The following is a 17,247-nucleotide window of genomic DNA, read 5'->3' as shown; positions in this document are numbered from 1 at the left end:
GTGCAGTGGACAAGATGAATGGCAGGTATGTGTTTAGATGAGATGTGTGTCAATCAAAAAAACCCAAACAAACAAAAAACAGACAAGACAGAAAGGCAGGCAGGCAGACAGACAGACAGGCAGGCAGGCAGACACAGGCTGTCATTACCTGGTGGGAACTGGGACCTCAGTCAGGCCTCCCAGTGTTGTGGCTTGGGCCAGCCGGACAAAAGCTACAAAGGGTTTACTGAGAAAGTCCACTTCGCCCACCAGCACATTGGATGCCTCTGCATCTCTTGGTATCTTTTTCATGAATTTATTCTTAAGCTACAAGGAGGTGAAGGGGGAAACAGCAGAGATACATCATATCGCATTTGCATCGATTACAGCATTCCCAACTGCATAAATGGTCATGAGCTGATGGCAAGAAAAAAAAAACAAAAAAAAAAACACAATTATCACTCAAGAGTTATGTGACCGTTATTTAAGTCTTTGTGTCAGTCTCTCCAGATTTAGAGGTTAGGTCTAGGTGGACATCATTACGTTCACTGCCTGCTCTTCCATGACAGACCATAATCCTGAGCTGCTCCCTGAATGTTAAACTTTTAATTGTTCAGAGAGACAGAGACAAATAAATGTAAGCTGAGACTGCTGTAAGTGAGGTGGAGCAGATAGACCTGTGGCTAACCTGTCTGATCGCATGCAACGGAGCACAAACGGCACTCGATATCAGCCTGTTTCTGCCAACAACCGCTGCCCAAATCTGGTGCTACATGTGAGGGCTAAGCACGGGGATGGGACAACAAGAACTATGTACTCTAAAAGGCAGCTCAATATTGACCCCGACAAAGTGGCGCGCGTGCGCGCGCGCACACACACACACACACACACACACACACACACACACACACACACACACACACACACACACACACACACACACACACAGAGCTAAAAACTGTCACTGGGGCTTTGTCACATGTGACCTAGTGTAGGCATGTAAATTCAATCGATGTGAATATCGGGTGGGCTGCCTTACCAGGAACTGGTCAAGCAGCACTCATTCTTCCTAGTCTTGAACCACAAATTAAATTAAAAGCTTTCATCAGAAATTCACAATCTTTTTTGTGTTTGTGTATGTTAAACTCTTTTACTTTTGCACATTATCTACAGCAATCAGAGATTCATGAGTGCAGCCAGTTTAATTCCATGATTACCCTTAAAGCCTGACCTGTCTGTTTCATAGCTTTAGTGGTCCGGGTAACAATTGCCCGTCCTTGCATTACTGCACGTGTGTATCATTGAATTTAAAGGATGTTATTCAACCATCCCCTCAAATGACAGAACTATACATGCTTTCTCTATCACCTCCATTCACCTCCACTAACAACGACAACAAGGGATCAATGAGGCCTAAATAAAACCATTAGCTCTCGCCACTTCAGCAAGACATCAGTCCTCACATGAGAAAAATTGGTTATTTCAGCAACAACAGGATGCAGCAAAATGGAGAGCAAGCATAACACTTGGGGAGACACGACTGAATACCAAAAAAAAAAAATCACGGACTTTTTGCCATTGCAAAAGATAGGAATATGAATTCCCACATTACAAACACTCAGGGGGACGAAGTCAACTTAAAGCTCAACAAAGAGGTCATTGTTCACTTTTGGAGAAGACACCGATTTTAGGTAATCAAGCCCATTTAGATCATGTTTATCTCGCTCAATAAACACCATTAATTGACCAGTTGATTACATAAAACATGTATTCTTGCTTTAATGAACAATGGCTGGATCAAAATGAGTCTGCTGAGCTGTGATGTCACAGCAAGTCACCTGGTCTGTGCTGGGAGTGTCTGCAATGTCATTCATACTCCTACTCTGGGCATGACCTGGAAGGCAACACAGCACAGCAAGCATTACAACATGGCAGTTAAATTGAAATACTGCATGAAGGGTCTGACGCTCTTCTCAAGAGCGACTTAGAATGAGTACAACACTCGAATGAACTCAAACTCCTTCCAGAGATCAATAATATTGCAAGAATTAGTTATAAATGCAAGGGTCAACACTATGACCATGGAACAAAGATGTGTGCCAGAGAAGTATTAACAAAACAAACCAAAAAAAAAAAAAGGCTGAAGAGAGAAAAAAAATTACGATGAAAAGTGGTAGAGTATTTTGGGAGAAAATGATGTGTGTTTGGATGAGAAAAAGAGAGATCTTATTTAGATGTGTGGGACAAACACATTTTTATCTTTCTTTTTTTTTGTGGATCCCCCCCCCCCCGGCCCTTTTCTCCCCAATTGTATCCGGCCAATTACCCCACTCTTCCGAGCCGTCCCAATCGCTGCTTCACCCCCTCTGCTGATCCGGGGAGTGCTACAGACTACCACATGCCTCCTCCGATACACGTGGAATCGCCAGCCGCTTCTTTTCACCTGACAGTGAGGAGTTTCGCCAGCCAGGGGGATGTAGTGCATGGGAGGATCACGCTATTCCCCCCATTTCCCCTCCCTTCCAAACAGGTGTCCCAACAGACCAGACGAGGCACTAGTGCAGCGACCAGGACACATACCCACATCTGGCTTCCCACCCGCAGACACAGCTAATTGTGTCTGTAGGGACGCCCGACCAAGCCGGAGGAAACACAGGGATTCGAACTGGGATCCCCATTTTGGTAGGCAACGGAATAGATCGCTATGCTACCCGGATGCCCCAAGGGACAAACACATTTTTATGCAACATTATGTCCAGCAACCACCCCCTGTGATGGCCTGGCGGGGCCCTGTGACGGCCTGGTGGCCTGTCCAGGGTGTCTCCCTGCCTGCCGCCCATTGACTGCTGGGATAGGCTACAGCATCCCCGCAACCCCGAGAGCAGGATAAGCGGTTTGGATAAGGGAATGGATGGATGGATGTAAATGTAATCCAACCAAAACTCTTTTTCGCTTTTTTTGAGAACTGGACACAAAATGATTTTCATTCAAAACATGTCATGTATCTATCAATAGTTTTTATGATAACATATGTGGCTCACTCATATTTTCATCTTATTTTCCACAAATGTAGAATTGCACGTTATTTATCTATTTTATGCAAAGCTAAATAGAAAAATAAAGTAAATAGAAGATAAATCTGTCTGAAATTACTATTGGTATCCTACAGCTGTACACTTTTGACAGACTTTTGCGGATAAAGCATTTCTTCAAAACATATTTTTAATTGTATTTGTGCCTGCAGGATAACCCCTCCTACTTTAATTTATTAGCTCTTGAGCTTCTGTTAATTAGTTATGAGTGCTGTCTGTTCTAATTTAATTTGTTTTATTTTGAGTCATGCCAATCTATTTCATTATTCTGTTACAGCTTTTATATTCATTAAAATTATTTTTTATTTTCATTTTGCATATCTGCTCTGCATTATATCTTCTTTTTATGAGTGCACTTTCATTTAATGTAAAGCACATTGCATTTTTACATACAAAATGTGCTATATGAATAAAGTTTGCTTGATTGATTCATTGATTGATCGATTGGAAATTCCTCCAAAGGCGCACAGTGGATGTCAGGTGTGGTGGAATCAGTCAAGCATTGGTGATGGACAAGCAAAGACACTCACGCAGGCGGCCGTAGCTAGCAGTCTGCTGTTTCATGCGTAGGTCCTCAGTGGAGCGGTTAAAGTTTGCCCCCGCCCCGGCACCACCTCGGGACTGTGGGCTCCGAGCTGGCAGGCCGGGACAGAGACACAGCAGTGGGTGACAGAACAGAAACAGGCCAGTCAGAGGTGTACATTTACGATTCTCTTGTTTGCAGTACCATGGATTGTGTGAGGGAATTGTATAATGGTGTTGGAATTAGCTCATCAAACATCAACAGACCTCTGTGCAGGACCTTGGTGACTCAGACAGCAGCACATTCATTCATTTACCAAGTGAGTCATAAACATTGCCAAAGCTGAATGTGTATATCAAATATCAAGGTGTAGCGTCAGAACGGACCAAAAATGTTTGTCATCAAATATGTTTTCAAGGATAAGCCAATGTTATTACAGGAAATGACAAGCGTGAATACTGCATATGAGAAAAAGCACTGTACAAAGCCAAGCTAATCACTGTACTCAAACAATCGCTTACAATAGTCATTTCATTATGGAGAGACACTGCAAAATTAACACCAAAAGTTGATGGGCATGTCAGGACACTCACTGGCAGAGGAGCTGGACTTGCCCATGTCAGCTAGTGAGCGATGGATGGGCTTCTTGGTCTGATGTCTGTGTTTCCTAAGCAGCACAAAGCTGATCTTTTCTCTCAGGTCAGGAGATATCATGCCCTCCTCTATCTGCCTCTCAATGATGTCATCTGGCAAATAGAGATTTACACTTGACATGACAGAAATAACAAAAGACCCCCTACAATGCACTCCAGCACTACACTAGCAGAGTACATCATCATCCCATATAATAAGTCTATGGATCCAGCAATATCAGTACATTAAGTTGCGTAATACAGCAACCAGTAGTAACACTCTGAACAGTGTTTATGGTGATGTGTAGATCACTGGGTGGAAAAATGCATTAATATAGATGGGGTTAGAAGATAAATTTCCACTGGTAATAACTGTGTATCTATCTGTCTGTCTATCTCACATAAAATATAAATGGCACGACGCTTAGGCTACTCGTAGTTTAATTTGTGTCCTTTTTTCATGAGAAACCATATTAGATTCTATCTAAGATCCTGCAATCTTTTGGACTGTTTGTGATTGAAAACCTCTCTCAGGGGCATCATCCTATTGATTTGTTATGTTTCACTGCACATTAATTACTTGTGAGTTGCACATCTACATTTTTTAAAGAATTTTTTTTTCATCTTCAGAGGACGGCTGAGAAAAGGCATATGGGGGCAGGATGACGGGGTTGACAAACTACAAATATACTTAGCACAAAAAGTAAGGAAATTTGTGTTTGGTAGATTATTTCTTTGTTGTAACAATGCTTCTTGGCAATAAATCTTATACCGCTGGAAAGCCTGTTTATTTCCCTTTTAAATGGTGCCACATTTGCAAGGAACATGCATTTGTGGGATGAGCAGCAGAGCTGAGTATGTGGGCTGCGCTCATGAAAAATTTGCCAAATCTTCTCTGCCAATGCCAAACAGCTTATTTTGCTGTTGCTATTGACTCTTGTTTTGAGCTTCTGATACCCCAGGTGCTGACAATCAGGTGCCTGATATAAGATTTATTGCCAAGAAGCATTGTTACAACAATGAAATAATCTACCAAACACAAATTTCCTTACTTTTTGTGCTAAGTTTAGATAATGTCACTGCTCGCTGACCCGCAAAATCTAGTTTCAGCCATTGCATGTAAAATCATCTAATGTAACAGAGAGATAAGGTTAAGTGCAATGACCACGTGCATTGTAATAAATGACATATACTGATTCAGAGACCAAGATGATCCTATTCACCTTGTTATTTACGATGCACAACGTCGCAGAGACCCGACTTGGATGATAGACAAAAGAAGGATGGGTCATCGAAGGGATGTCATTGAGATTTTAATGGGTGTTTGGTTGCAAAGGAGGCTCATTACGCCTCTGAAAAAGTACATTTTGGTGTCGCAGAGTCATCTTCTATTTCCAAAACCTTAACTCATCATTAATCAGCCCTATATTACTCAACACTTTGTGACACTATGGGACAATGTGACAACCATGTGACACGAACCTGAACCCTAAGATGTTGTTGCTAAAAATGTCAGCTTATTTGGTCTCACCAACGATCTGTGGCAGCGAATATCCTTCCAGGTCCAGTAGCACTGTGCCTGTCTGGAGACACGTCCTCAGCTCAAATAGACTGTGCAGGGACAGGGTGGATACATGGGGCTTGCTCCATCTCTCTCCTCCCTCCTCAACCTTCTCCTCAAACTTCACCCATCTAAAGGTGTGACGACGCATGGAGACAAACAGTGGGAGTAGGAAAAGAAAGTATGAAAGACAAACCACAGTTAAAGAACGTTGCAAAATTAGCATTAATTAATTTTTCCAACACGTAAAGAGTAAGTAAACCTGGAGCCATTTTAGTGAGTTCGTTTATATCTAATGGTTAAAAATAATGTAAAGCTTAAAAACATGTCAGGCTTTTCTTGGTACTCTGATGTTAGCAGGATAAACACAGGTGCGGCTAATGACATTTACAATGGGTCATCTGATTTAGGTACGTCGATTAGCATCGTCAGACAGACAGGGCGCGGTAACAATATTCAACAGTACTGTCAATGGTGGTTCTCTGGCACATCAGACCCAATAATAATGTTATTAGCTCAGCTGTTTATCCCGCACATGTTTTTTACCTGTAGATGTCTGGAAACTCACTAGAACGGTCTAGAGTGTGTAAACAACAAATTGAGAACTCTGGAGCTTCAACACAAACACAATTCCACCGCTAACACCTCAAGCGATCTGGTGCGAAAAGCAGGGGCAGTAGTGTCACAATACCAGCGGCGCACAGGAAGTGACGCTCCCTGAAATAAACGTGGCAGTTTAGGTTTTTTTTCCTTCTTCTCCTTGGGGCGTCCGGTTTATTCCATTGCCTACCAACACGGGGAGTTACCTCTGGCTTAGTCGGGCGTCCCTACAGACAGAATTGGCCGTGTCTGCGGGTGGAAAGCCGGATGTGGGTATGTGTCCTGGTCGCTGCACTAGCGCCTCCTCTGGTCGGTCGAGGCGCCTGTTGGGGCGGGGGGGGGGAGCTGGGGGGATAGTGTGATCCTCCCACGCGCTACGCCCTCCTGGCGAAACTCCTCACTGTCAGGTGAAAAGAAGCAGCTGGCGACTCCACAAGTATTGGATTTTGGTAGTGTGCAGCCCTCCCCAGATCGGCAGAGCAGCGACCGGTAAGAGTGGGGGTAATTCGCCAGATACAACTGGGGAGAAAAAAAGGGGGGGGGAGATGAAAAGGGGGGGGGGTCCATCCCTCATCTTAACCACTTATCCTGCTGTCAGGGTCGCGAGGATGCTGGAGCCTATTCCAGCAGACACTGGGCGGCAGGCGGGGAGACACCCTGGACAGGCCGCCAGGCCATTGCAGACACATACGTAGGGACAATTTAGTATGACCGAGTCATCTGACCTATGTCTTTGGGAGGAAACCGGAGCCCCCGGAGGAAACCCACGCAGACACGGGGAAAACATGCAAACTCCACACAGAGTCCAAGGTTGGAGTACCCCGGGGCTCGAACCCAGGTCCTTCTTGCTGTAAGGCGACCGCGCTAACCACTGCGCCACCGTGCCGCCGGAAAACAAAACAAAACAAAACAAAATAAAATAAAATTAAATTAAATTAAATTAGATTAAAAATTAAAAAAATTAAATTAAAAAAACTTTTTTTTTCGGTAATGGCTTGTTGGTGGTTGAGGTTGCAGCAAAATACGTGTTGTAAAAATAATTCTTACCCAGGGTAAATTTAGAATGCATTTCTGTAATTGATGATTTACATGAAAGTGTCTAATTGGTTGCAGTTAACGACGCCCATTTGATGTTCTAAGTGGGTTAATGCAAATGCACGGATGAATCATTTGCCATATATGTTTGATCTGTGTATGCGTGTGTGTGTGCGCGCGTGTTGGTCAATCACCTGGCAGACTCCTTCCATTCCAGCTCGTCTCCCTCATGCTGCAGTGTGTCCATCTCGGTGAAGAGCGTCGGGGTCGGCATGTCGTCCTCTTCACCAAGGATGTAGCGTAGCCGCTCCGCTGCAGGAGACACTGACAAAAACACAAACACCCTATAACAATGCTGATACAGTTATAATAATAATAATAAAAACTTTAGCTGAAGTACATTTAAGTCATTTTTTAGAATTTTATTTTCCTTTTCTTCAACAACATACCATCTTTGTAATACCTTTAATGCGAAATACCAAAATACAGAAGTTTGCATGTTGTCCATTTTTATACCCCCCAGAACTAAAATGGAAAAAATAAAATAAAAATTTCAAACGTACATAGACAAATGGCAAAATAATCAAAATGTAAACATAAATAAATATAAATACAAACAAAAAAATAGATGTATATATTAGGCACGGTTGTCTATAGCTTATCTACATTGTAATTTGATTGAATAACAATCAGTTATGGGAGAGTACAAGTCAAGTCAATTTTATTTTTATAGCCCAATATCACAAATTACAAGTTTGCCTTAAGGAGCTTTATGGCAACACAACATCCTGTCCTTAGACCATCGCATCAGATAAGGAACAACTCTCTGAAAAAAAGAAGGAAAAAAAGCCTTTAACAGGGTGAAAAAAATAGGAAGAAACCTCAGGGAGAGCAACAGAAGAGGGATCTCCCAAGATGGACAACGTGCAACGGAGGTTGTGTTTACCCAATTTACAGAATACAACATCGAAAGAGGATAACAGAATTATAATGGAATTATAAAACACAGTTTTAGTGTTTTCATGTATGTCAGAAATGGTTGCCGTATCTTATAAAATTTAGCTGTCGAGCCACCCAATGTAAACTTTATTTTCTCCATGTGTAAAAACCTCATTACGTTCTCCAGCTCACTGGGCATGTGTGGGAGAGGCCTCCTGCTTCCACTTCATGAGCATAAGGCACCTACCAATTAAGGAAGCAAAAGCAACTGCATTCGAGTAATTTCTGGGAAGGAGCGTGTCCTCTGGTACTACTCCGAAAATTGCAATCACAGGGGAAGGGGTAAATTTGACTCCAAAAACCTCCGAAAATGTATCAAATATAGATGTCCAACAATTATGAAGATTTGGATAAGTCCAAAAAGTATGAATGGGGGCTCCTGTTACTGTCTTGCCAACTTCTCCTTGGATAGATGAAGATGGTGTACGACCATCACACCAGATACATTACATTACATTACAGTTATTGAGCCAACGCTTTTAGATACTGAAAGCCAAAGCTCACATACTTTTGCCACTCACAGATATGTAATATTGGATCATTTTCCTCAATAAATAAACGACAAAGTATAATATTTTGTCTCGTTTTTTTTAATTGGGTTCTCTTTATCTACTTTTAGGACTTGTGTGAAAATCTGATGATGTTTTAGGTCATATTCATGCAGAAATATAGAAAATTCTAAAGGGTTCACAAACTTTCAAGCACCACTGTAGCAGGAAACTGACAAACTCACATGACAGAAACAGATGAGATGGCATGTGTAGCTAATAAGGTACAGAATAAGCAACAAGAAAACTCAGTAATCAATCACTGGAAGAACAATATTTCTCAGAGTGCACACATTAGTTTTTTATCAGTCACTGGGGCTAAGTGGTGATGTAATCCCGATAATGCTGGTTGGGGTGGCTGACTCTTCCTGAGCGAGTAACCACAGGTTGTCTATCACCTGAATCACTTGAGGTGATTTCTGGTGTGGCAATTGATGGTGTGAGTGGTGCAGTGTCAGTGCAGACAGCTTCTGTATCAGGTGCTGCTGAAGCGAGAATTTGTGGCAGGTCACCCTCAGAGATGGCTGGTTGGGTTCATCAACTCGGAGAAGCTGTCACCGATTCCTGATGTAATTGGTTCCTTGGGATGTTATTATGTAGCTGTTATGCTGAGGGACTGGACCCTCTACTCTTGCTAACCTGTCAAAACCATGTGCAGTTTGCACTCTGGCGGTTTGACCTTGACTTAATACAGGGAGGCGCAGGGCATTGCGGTCATGATATGCTTTCCCCCTCATCCTCTTTTTTTTGATAGTGGCTTTCACATTAGTGTGGACGGCTGGCTGGAGCATGGCTTTGGTCACTGGTATGAATATTCTGGTCCACCTGGACAGAAGGCGTTGAGCGGGAGAGGGGAGTCCATCACGGGGAATGCTGCGAATGTGGAGGAGAGCAGCTTAGATGTCCGTGCCATCACAGTAGCACTTTTCCAGGAAGTGCTCAGCAGATCTTACAGCACGCTCAGCAAGGCCATTTGATTGCGGGAAATGAGGACTACTCCGCATGTGTCTGAAGTCCCACATGTGTGCAAACTCTGAGAAGTCCTTACTAGTGAATTGGGTCCCATTGTCAGCCATGAGGGTATGAGGAACACCATGTGTTGCGAAGTGTCACTTCAGCTTTGCGATGACTGTGGTGCTTTTCATATCAGGGAGGTAGTCCAGCTCCAACCACCTCGAGTAAGAGTCCACAATCGCTAAATGCATTTTGGCATGCCATTCGAATATATCTGCTGCAGTGAATGACCGTGGTAGGTCTGGGATTTCATGAAGGTGCAGTGCTTCCTTTGTGTGGTCAAGTGTGAGAGCATTGCAGGCCGCACAGCAAGACTCCTCCCTCTCAATGTCTGTGCACACTGAGGGCCAGTACATGGTCTCCTGAATTCTGCATTTGGTGGCATTGGTACTGCGATGGCCTTGGTGCAGTTGGTCAACATAGAACTTTTGCAGTGCAGGGAATATTATTAGTCTTTGTCCACAGAGCAGATGTCCATCTTTGACAGTCAGCTCTTCCTTCATTGGAAAGAAGGGATGCAGAGTGTGGGGTAATTCCTTTGAGGTGTTGGGCTAGCCGGGCAGGACAACATCAGAGAGCTGTTGACACATTACAGCCCTCTCCACAGCATTTCTCAGTTCATCTGTGCGGCGTGAGGAGAGCACTTGGACTGTCATGACGTCCAACAGGTCATCAGTAAGTGCGGGCTCAGTCATTGGTAGGTGTGCATGTGATAAAGCATCAGCAACAAAAAGTTCCTTACTGCGTTTATAAATCACATCCAGGTTGTAGCGATGTAATTTCAACATCATGCCCTGCAGGCGGGGTGATGCGGTGTAAAGCGCTTTCCTCAGAATTGTTATTAAAGGCTGGTGGTTGGTTTCAGCTGTGACAGGACGTCCATAGATGAAATCATGGAACTGCACCCAGATCATGTTGTGATGCATCAGCTGATATGACCACTGGCTTCGATATGTCAAAGAACTGTAGAACTGGTGGGTTTGTCACTGCTTGTTTCCGCTTGTTGAATGCCTCATCGTAGGCTTCATACCAAGTCCACTCCACATCTTGGTGTATCAGTTGTCTCAGGGGACCAGTAACCTCACTGTATTGAGGGATAAACTTTGGCAGAGAGTTTGTCATGCCTCAGAACTGCTGCAGGGCTTTTTTGTCCTGCGGTTTTGCTATGTCACACACTGCTTTAGTTTTATCAGGGTCTGGCTTGACACCATCAGTGGTTAGCAGGTGGCCGACATAGTGGACACAGCGGACTTTGAATTTGCATTTGTCGGGGTTGGGCTTCAAGTTAATGGCCCAAATTCTGTTCAATACTCGTCTCAACGATCATCATGTTCTTGCAGCGTACGTCCCCAGATTAAAATATCGCCAACTACAATCTCACAGGGTTGTCCAGTGAACAGTTGCTCCATCACATTTTGGAACACCTTGCTGCCTGTGCAGATGCCATGTGGCATTCTCAGGAACCTATAATGGCCATAGGGTGACATGAAAGTTGTAAGCTCTTAGGAAGCTTCATCAAGAGGGATCTGCCAAAAATCACATTTGGCACCCAGAATACTGAAAACTTTAGCATCAGGCATGTCTGCAATGATTTGTTCAATAGATAGGGATGATTTGTTCGATAGGGGGTTCGATAGGGATGTCTGCACTGATTTGTTCGATTAGGGGGTGACGTGGTCTGAGAAGGGCCTTGTTCAGGTGCACTGGGTCGATGCAAATTCTCACAGTTCCATCTTTTTTCTTGGCTACAACCATGGTGGACACCCATTCTGTGTCTTCATTTTCTGGCACTATGAGACCAAGTGCAGTCAATCGATCAAGCTCAGCCTTAACCTTTTCTTTCATGGCTATTGGAACCTTGCGAGGTGCACACACTGTAGAAGAAATAGTGTCATCTAGCCTCATGTGATATATGACTGGAGATTTACCTATAGTGTTGCTATCAAAGAGGTCTTTGTATTTTGGAGCTTCTTGTTGTAGGGTGTGGATGTCAGGTCCAAGGCGTATGAGTCCCATGGCAACACTGTCTTGTAGTCGTAGCAATGGTCTCACATCCCTACTGACCCCATGAAATTTGAATTGCCCCCGCAGACAGTGTAGTATTGCTGTGCCCTCTGTGTTAATTGTCTCAGCCCATAGGCCACAAGATTGACTCTTTCATCTGCTTTCACAGGGATTGTGCAGTCAACTGCATGCAACATGCGTTTGGACATCACATTGCATTTGACACCAGTGTCCACTTTTACCTTCAGTTGCCCCTTTCCACTTTTCAGTTTCAGCGTTGTGAAGAGTTCTCCTTTCTGAGTGGGTGAATCAACTGGGTCACAATAAAAAGTATCACCCAAAGCACTGTCTGGTTGCATGATCAGTTCATTCACTCTATCTGGCGGTCTTTTTCTGTATTGACTGGGAGCTTTGGCGCTAACTATGGGCCATGCTGGTGTGGATCTGCAGCATTTAGCAAAATGATTGAGTTTGCCACCATTATTTCATTGTTTATTGAATGCATAACATTTACAACAAATAACATTACAAAAGTGAGGATATACCTTAGCTAGCTCGCAACTAGTGTATGGACACACGGAGGACAACAAATAACATTACAAAGGTGAGGATATGCCTTAGCTAGCTCGCAACTGATGTATGGACACTTGGAGGACAACAAATAACGTTACAAAGGTTAAGATATGCCATAGCTGGCTCACAACCTATGGACACACGGAGGACAACAAATAACATTACAGAGGTGAAGACACACCAAAGCTATCTAGCTATATAGTTAGCATAGTTTTATTCAGAAAGCCACTTTATTTTGTCATTGTATTGTTACAACGAATTGTATTCATCCATCCATCCATCCATTATCCAAACCGCTTATCCTACTCTCAGGATCGCGGGGATGCTGGACCCTATCCCAGCAGTCATTGGGCGGCAGATGGGGAGACACCCTGGACAGGCCGCCAGGCCATCACAGGGCCGTGGTTAAAATCTCCAATGATACATTTGGGGCATCCGGACAGATTGAATCGAGCCTGTGTGTTACCTCGGCAATCAGTTGCGTAGCAGCAGATGCATTAGCTCGCATATGAATGTACACTATTGTACAACGAAATTGTCTTCTACAGGGCAGCGGCAGCACCCAGGGACCAACTCCAGTTCTTCTTCCCATTGCCTTGGTTAGGGGCACAGGCAGGAGTATTAACCCTAACATGCATGTCTTTTTTTTTTTTTTTTTCTTTTTTTTTGATGGTGGGAGGAAACTTGAGCACCTGGAGGAAACCCACGCAGACACGGGGAGAACATGCAGACTCCACATAGAAAAGACCTAGGGTGGCCTGGGGTTCAAACTCAGACCTTGCTATAAGGCAACAACACTAGCCACTGAGCCACCGTGCCACATTCATGACACTTTTAGGATATGACTAATCCCTGGAATATAATCGCTGGTCCCCCACTTTTCTCAGTGACACACAGTGCATCCGGAAAGTATTCACACCCCATTCACTTTCCCCACATTTTGTTACGTTATAGCCTTATTCCAAAATGGATTAAATTCCTTTTTTTCCTCATCAATCTACATACAATACCCCATAATGACAAATCGAAAAAGGTTTTGTAGAAATTTTTGCAAATTTATTAAAAATAAAACACAGAAATATTGCATGTACATAAGTATTCACACCCTTTACTCAGTACTTGGTTGAGGCACCCTTGGCAGCGATTACAGACTCAAGTCTTTTTGGGTATGAAGCTACAAGCTTGGAACACCTATATTTGGGGTATTTCTCCCATTCTTCTCTGCAGATCCTCTCGAGCTCTGTAAGGTTAGATGGGGAGCGTCGCTGCACAGCTATTTTCAGGTCTTTCCAGAGATGTTCAATGGGGTTCAAGTCTGGGCTCTGGCTGGGCCACTCAAGGACATTCACAGACTTGTCCTGAAGCCACTCCTTCGTTGTCTTGGCTGTGTACTTAGAGTCATTGTCGTGTTGAAAGGTAAACCTTCTCCCCAGTCTGAGGTCCTGAGCGCTCTGGAGCAGGTTTTCATCAAGGATCTCTCTGTACGTTGCTCCATTCATCTTTCCCTCGATCCCGATTAGTCTCCCAGTTCCTGCCGCTGAAAAATATCCCCACAGCATGATGCTGCCACCACCATGCTTCACTGTAGGGATGGTATTAGCAAGGTGATGAGAGGTGCCTGGTTTCCTCCAGACGTGACATTTGGCATTCAGGCCAAAGAGTTCAAGCTTGGTTTCATCAGACCAGAGAATCTTGTTTCTCATGGTCTGAGAGTCCTTAAGGTGCTTTCTGGCAAACTCCAAGCGGGCTGTCATGTGCCTTTTACTGAGCAGAGGCTTCCGTCTGGCCATTCTACCATAAAGGCCTGATCGGTGGAGTGCTGCAGAGATGGTTGTCCTTCTGGAAGGTTCTCCCATCTCCACAGAGGAACGCTGGAGCTCTGTCAGAGTGACCATCGGGTTCTTGGTCACCTCCCTGACCAAGGCCCTTCTCCCCCAGTTTGGCTGGGCGGCCAGCTCTAGGAAGAGTCCTGGTGGATCTAAACTTCTTCCATTTACAAATGACGGAGACCATTGTGCTCTTCGGGACCTTCAAAGCTGTAGAATTTTTTTGTACCCTTCCCCAGATCTGTGCCTCGATAGAATCCTGTCTCGGAGGTCCACAGACAATTCCTTTGACTTCATGGCTTGGTTTCTGCTCTGACATTCACTGTCAACAGTGGGGCCTTATATAGACAGGTGTGCCTTTCCAAATGATGTCCAATCAATTGAATTTACTACAGGTGGACTCCAATCAAGATGTAGAAACATCTCAAGGATGATCAGTGGAAACAGGATGAACCTGAGCTCAATTTTGAGAGTCATAGCAGAGGGTGTGAATACTTATGTACATGCAATATTTCAGTTTTTTATTTTTAATAAATTTGCAGAAATTTCTACAAAACCTTTTTTCACTTTGTCATTTTGGGGTATTGTGTGTAGATTGATGAGAAAAAAAGGAATTTAATCCATTTTGGAATAAGGCTGTAACATAACAAAATGTGGGGAAAATGAAGGGGTGTGAATACTTTCCGGATGCACTGTATATGCTCAGCACAGGTGCACCGTGGGTCTGGACGGTTTCGTGCTTGTTTACATTTGGAAGCCTGTGCCTCTAACGCCTGCTTCCTTTTTCTCAAAAACTTTTGGCCCCACCTTTACTTTTTGATTTTTTTTGTCCACGGTTTTCGTCGGCCATCTCTCTGCCGCACGCTACTTTGCATTAGTCTAGAATGTGAACGCGCATTAACTAACTTGGTTGTGAATGGCCAGTGAGCCCAGTCCCGGAACATGCACACAGCATGCTCTCATGCACACCCCTGGATTTATTTTTTTGACCATGTACTAAAACAATACAATCGCGTAAGAATACTCCATTAATAGTAAAAGTCCTGCATTCAAAACTTCAGTTAAGCAGAAGTAATGAAGTATTTGCAGTAAGATGTACTTAAGTATCCAAAGTAAATTTTCTGATTCTGAAAAATGGTTGCTGTCAGAGTGTCAGATTTGTTAACCAGTAATTAATATATATATATAATTTTTTTTTTGTATAGATTGGTATCCCTCATTGGATGAAGTTCATGGAGGATACTGACCCCACAGTTGACCCTTGTGTTCCAAACCTATGGAACAGGCTGTATTGTAATTACTGTGCACAGGGTGTCATAAAAAAAGCCATTGGGAATCAATGACAGTGAAGCGTTACATCGACAGCAACCCGGCACGAATTTCCTCTTATAATATTTTGCTTGACTTGCACACAGTCTCGAACATTTCAATAACTGAGCGTTGCAAACTCAAGTTCAAGACAAGTGTAGTTGTAACAAAAGTATCCCCCCAAACACAACTCACAAAATTGTAATGAAAAGTTTGCAGAGCTAACAATTGCTGGGGATGTGACCTGGATCCAAACAGGATGGGTATCAACATCGAGCAAAGCCATACAGAGATGCGTCTTGTCTTGCAGAGGATCGATTGCACCTACTGTGGGACATCAGCTTGCCCTAGCGTTTCGCTTTCGACTCCACACAATGTGAAGCTGATTGTTAAAAAAAACACAAAAACAAAAAACAAGGCTCTGTTTTCTGTGGATCTCACAAATGTGGAGCATCAAAGAGTCAATTTCCAAAGCCGTGTTTATACAGTTTTTCCATTTTCCTTTTGAATACTACTTTCCTTGTTTTCATCTCCCATCTCTTTGTAGTCCCCCATTGGCCCATCCCTTCGCCACTGAAGGACCGCTATGCAAACATGTCTGATAGTCACATACCGGGCTCTTCGATTGTGTGTCTGTGTTTGCGTCCAGTCTTAAGCGGTCTGGTGAACCCTGTATTGACTAATACGGCAGTCACAGTTGCATTCTGGCAAGTAAAACCTCCAAGTAATGTGGAGATGAGCCCTGATTAAAAAGTTTACTTTAAAACTGACAAAATAAGTTATATGCTCTACTTGTTAAATTAAACTGAACGGAGATTTACAGCCAACAATCACAAAGGTTCGCTGACACTAAATGCATATAATCTATAACCCATGAGTCCTTGGAAGACCTATTTTAAAATGGAAAGCCTTTCTTTTTTTAGGATCCCCCCCCCCATCTCCCCATTTTTCTCCCCAGTTGTACTTGGCCAATTACCCCACTCTTCCGAGCCATCCCGGTCGCTGCCCACCCCCTCTGCCGATCCGGGGAGGGCTGCAGACTACCACATGCCTCCTCCGATACATGTGGACTCGCCAGCTGGTTCTTTTCACCTGACAGTGAGGAGTTTCGCCAGGGGGACGTAACGCGTGGGAGGATCACGCTATTCCCCCCAGTTCCCCCTCCCCCCTGAACAAGTGCCCCGACCAACCAGAAAGGCGCTAGTGCAGCAACCAAAATACATGCTACCTACATCCACCTTCCCACTTGCAGACACGGCCAGTTGTGCCGTAGGGACGCCCGACCAAACCAGTGGTAACATGGGGATTCGAACTGGCGATCCCCGTGTTGGTAGGCAACGGAATAGACTGCCACGCTACCCAGACGCTTGCCTGTTTTGCCTGTGCATGCATTATATACAACAGGTGGCAGCAGTTGGCTGAGAAGCTTTTTTGCCACCTGAGAAACTTTACAACAATTTGGTCAATTTTCTTGGACTTTGCATAATAAACAAACGGCTTTTCAAAAAGCAAACACTTCATCAGCTATCAGTTTTGTCTTAAGTAATGAGCAA

At 43.8% G+C, this 17,247-nt stretch overlaps 1 protein-coding gene across 1 annotated transcript in view; it reads right to left on the bottom strand.

Moving 5' to 3' along the window:
• The window catches only part of slc4a5a (solute carrier family 4 member 5a), a 47,963-nt gene that overhangs the window by 27,765 nt on the left and 2,951 nt on the right, over nucleotides 1-17,247 (bottom strand). Inside the window, exons 3-8 of the mRNA XM_056292004.1 lie at nucleotides 7,617-7,746; nucleotides 5,758-5,918; nucleotides 4,188-4,340; nucleotides 3,602-3,706; nucleotides 1,818-1,873; nucleotides 149-306 (exon numbers count right to left, since the gene is read on the bottom strand). Of these exons, the coding sequence (XP_056147979.1) occupies nucleotides 149-306; nucleotides 1,818-1,873; nucleotides 3,602-3,706; nucleotides 4,188-4,340; nucleotides 5,758-5,918; nucleotides 7,617-7,746 (763 nt within the window). The remainder of the gene's footprint in view (nucleotides 1-148; nucleotides 307-1,817; nucleotides 1,874-3,601; nucleotides 3,707-4,187; nucleotides 4,341-5,757; nucleotides 5,919-7,616; nucleotides 7,747-17,247) is intronic.

Source organism: Lampris incognitus, chromosome 1, assembly GCF_029633865.1.
Source record: "Lampris incognitus isolate fLamInc1 chromosome 1, fLamInc1.hap2, whole genome shotgun sequence".
NCBI lineage: Eukaryota > Metazoa > Chordata > Actinopteri > Lampriformes > Lampridae > Lampris > Lampris incognitus.
Note: the sequence above shows the minus strand (reverse complement) of the source record. Positions and strands in the feature narration are given on the sequence as shown.